The 3,260-nt window shown below is 37.2% G+C and overlaps 1 protein-coding gene across 3 annotated transcripts; it reads right to left on the bottom strand.

The window, feature by feature from the left end:
• Window positions 1-545: 545 nt before the first annotated feature.
• LOC110018709 (transcription factor bHLH78-like) lies at window positions 546-2,945 on the bottom strand. 3 transcript variants are annotated; one of them, XM_020716120.1, is made up of 8 exons: window positions 2,148-2,945; window positions 1,848-2,057; window positions 1,642-1,707; window positions 1,484-1,552; window positions 1,314-1,385; window positions 1,035-1,232; window positions 864-915; window positions 546-788 (listed from the first exon to the last, which is right to left on the bottom strand). In XM_020716120.1, exons 1-8 carry the CDS (start codon window positions 2,490-2,492, stop codon window positions 751-753), a joined length of 1,050 nt encoding a protein of 349 aa, XP_020571779.1. In that variant the 5' UTR covers window positions 2,493-2,945; the 3' UTR covers window positions 546-750. The 3 variants fall into 3 exon arrangements, 2 of the variants coding, with proteins under 2 accessions (XP_020571779.1, XP_020571778.1); XM_020716119.1 differs by having other exon boundaries at window positions 547-788; window positions 864-957; XR_002293380.1 differs by having other exon boundaries at window positions 757-788; window positions 864-967.
• Between the last annotated feature and the right edge of the window lie 315 nt (window positions 2,946-3,260).

Here is a 3,260-nt window from a genome sequence, read left to right as displayed (position 1 = left end):
TTCAATGAGGTCCTTTTCAAGACTTGATAGAATAAGAGACACTGGACCCCTTCCTACTCGACAGCTTTTGCACAAATCATTCCACTAATTTAGGATGGCCTTCTAATTATAGCAATAATTGACGGCAATGAAAAAAAAAGAGGGAATTTTACATACATACAGCTAATATTCTTATGTTTTTACTTATCTAACACCTAAACTTCAATTTGACAATTAGACCACCGAAATCTTTCATATCACATAAAAAATATCACTATTTTAATTTTTAAAAATTGGAATACATTGCAAAAGAAAGGTGGCCGTAACCGCAAAAAGGAATACATTGCAAAAGAAAGGTGGCCGTAACCGCAAAAATTTGAAGTTTAGGTGTTAGATATGTATAATATATAAGAATTGAGTCGTATGTATGTAAATCTTCCTAAAAAAATCTCTACAATTTATTTAGAATAGTCAAATTTAAATGAATACCATTTCCCCAAATCAACCCACCACCCCCTTATTTCTCCCATATTATATCTTACCTGTGTTGCTCAGACATGACTACATCACATAATGCTATTGCCATAATAATTATAAATATAAGTTTCCTTAAAAAAAAAAATAATGAGTTACTTCAAGGAAAAAAAATAGAGCAGAAGAGAGTTTCAGGAACGACTAAAAATTGTTAATTTACTCCTCATATTGACACTTAAGTAGACATCACTATATACATAGAAAGAGATCTTAAATTATAACTGAAGCCGAACACAATCAGAGCTCAGCCTTCATGTTAATTGTTGCTGATCGGCCTGGAGTAAAGAATAAAAAATTAGATTTATTTATGTTCATTAAATCCATGAAGGATTAAACTATATAGAAGATACCATGAAAGTTTCGAGAGGTAAATCCACTATCCTGGTTCTGCACTGGGCTCATCTGAACAATACTATGAAGATCATCATCCCATAGAATTCCAAGCTGAAAGTATCTAAATTCATCATATATTTAAGGGAAAAAATCACATCGGATGCATCATATTGTCGTAAATTCAATACCTGAGAAGAAGAAGCTCCAAGAGCATCAATGGAAGCTGGCTGCAAGTATGGACTTTGATAAAAATTATAATTGAGCTGGCTCAAAGAGCTCTGAGTCTCCATGCCTTTGGTCACGCCTTTCGACTGGAAAATACAAGCTAAATTGCTGAAGGCGTGAACCGAGCTTGGCAAAGAAGCATTTGTTTGGCTCATAAGAGGCTGAAACAAACAAACGAAAAAAAGTTTTAAAAAACATGATGTTGGATATCAGCTTTGTGCTCATGGTGGTTTAATTGCTACCTCCTTCGCGACAAGGTTGACCAAATTATAATCTAACCGGGGATTCATTGTGGCTAGCTTCATCGAAAGGAACTGTAAATAAGAAAATTGAAATAGATATTATCATCTATAAGTAATGTAACACGGAAAACTTTACATACAATTTTGCTTTTTTTGTTGCAATCATCTACCTCAACCTGACGCTGTAATGACTGCACATAGTTTATTATCTCATCAAGCATGAGTGCTTTACCAGTTATCTGTTTTGTAACAGTCAAGCCAACAATATATTTGAGTTACTACACTAGTATTTGTTAAAATACTAAATTCTGAAAAAAATTTATTATACCTTGTTGCAACCTGGAACAAGATCTTGAAGCACTTTCATTCTTTGGCTTATTTTCTCTCTTCTAACCTGCAGGAAGTTATGAATACTGATTACACTATCCAGTAGGGGAGACTACTAACCTGCAGAAAGTTATGAATACTGATTACACTATCCAGTAGGGGAGACTATACAAAAATTATCTATAAATACTGAATACTGTTTTTTACCCTTTCAGCAAGGCTATGGCTATCAGTGGCTTGGCCTCTTCTTGCCCTGACATGGATGTAGCCTTTGGGAGGCTCAGGGAGCTCCGAGCTATTATCCTTCCCCTTCTTTTCCTCAGCATTATGTACTTCCTTAAACTCAAATCCAACCTTTTCATCACCAGTCTCAGCCGACCGGTTTTTCTTCACGTTTAAATTGCTCTCCTCAGACACCTAAAGCAAAGAAAGTCTCCAACTTTCTGTATAATAGAATATGAAAACGAAATCAAAAAGCAAACCGTGAGACAGATCAAAATCAAATACCTTTGCTTTGCTCTTCGGCACTGTCTTCCTCTTCCTGGCATTATTCTCTCCAGGTCTCGAACCAATATCCGTCACAGACGAATTCTCCTTTGACTTTAGAGACTGGCAGCTCGAGACCCTCGAGAGCTTACCGGCCTCCAAGATGCCAACTTTAGCATCTCCGTAGTTTCCAGAGGTGAAGGAAGAGTATCTCGCAGCCCTTTCCGTGAATCCAGGATCAGTTGGGAATGGTATCAAACAGTTTGTAGGCATGAAACTCAGAGAGTTGTTTATGAAACCGGAAATCTCGCCGGTGATAGCTTTCGCGGCTGCCATCGGCAGTGGAGTGATGGAAAGTCGGTCCATGTAATGTTTCCAATGGAGGTCGGGGAAAGTCGTCGCCTTTAAAGATTGGAGCTGTTGAAGGGAAGGTTTGAAGAATTGCGTAAAACTGAAAGTACCAGATGCGAATTTAATAAAAAGGGCTCGACAAGAAAAACGAAGCAGGTAGCTCTGGATGAGAATTGGGAGGAAATGGGTAGAAAACGTAGGCTATGAAGAAAGAGGAGGTGGATGACAGAGAAGAGAGGAATGTAAAGTTGACTAATATGGCTTTCGTGGTGGTAGTCAGTAGTTTTTATTTTCTAGAGGGAGGAAAGAGCATGGAATGGTCACCTCTGGAGCGAAAAGCCATCGCTGCTAATAGCTCAGCTTTTCTGAGATTACAGGGGAGGGCTGCAGGTTAGAACTTCGAAATAATAGAACCAAGCAGAAGGGGTGAAAGCTGCGGAGATTATATATTTTGAGTGAGTGCATCACCAAAATGAGATTAGATCAAAATATTTTGAATTACATGTCCATAAAAATTTCTCCCACTTAAACAATCAATGGGCTTGCCCTTATAGGAATCTTTTATGAATCCAGCTTAGTATAAACCCTTTTTAATTATTCGTATTAAATAAGAAAACTTGTCGGCTAATAAAATTGTTTTCGCAGACCAAACGGATGTCATATACTTCTTAGTTTATTTGATCGAGTTTCACCATCAAGTTTTGTGTTTATCTTTCGGGATAGATACAGGACTGGAGATGTTCTGGAAGTGTAGTGCTCTTTCATTTGAACTATAAAAGATAT

Source organism: Phalaenopsis equestris, unplaced genomic scaffold (assembly GCF_001263595.1).
Source record: "Phalaenopsis equestris unplaced genomic scaffold, ASM126359v1 Scaffold000032, whole genome shotgun sequence".
Classification (NCBI taxonomy): domain Eukaryota; kingdom Viridiplantae; phylum Streptophyta; class Magnoliopsida; order Asparagales; family Orchidaceae; genus Phalaenopsis; species Phalaenopsis equestris.
This window is presented reverse-complemented; position numbering and strand designations above follow the sequence as displayed.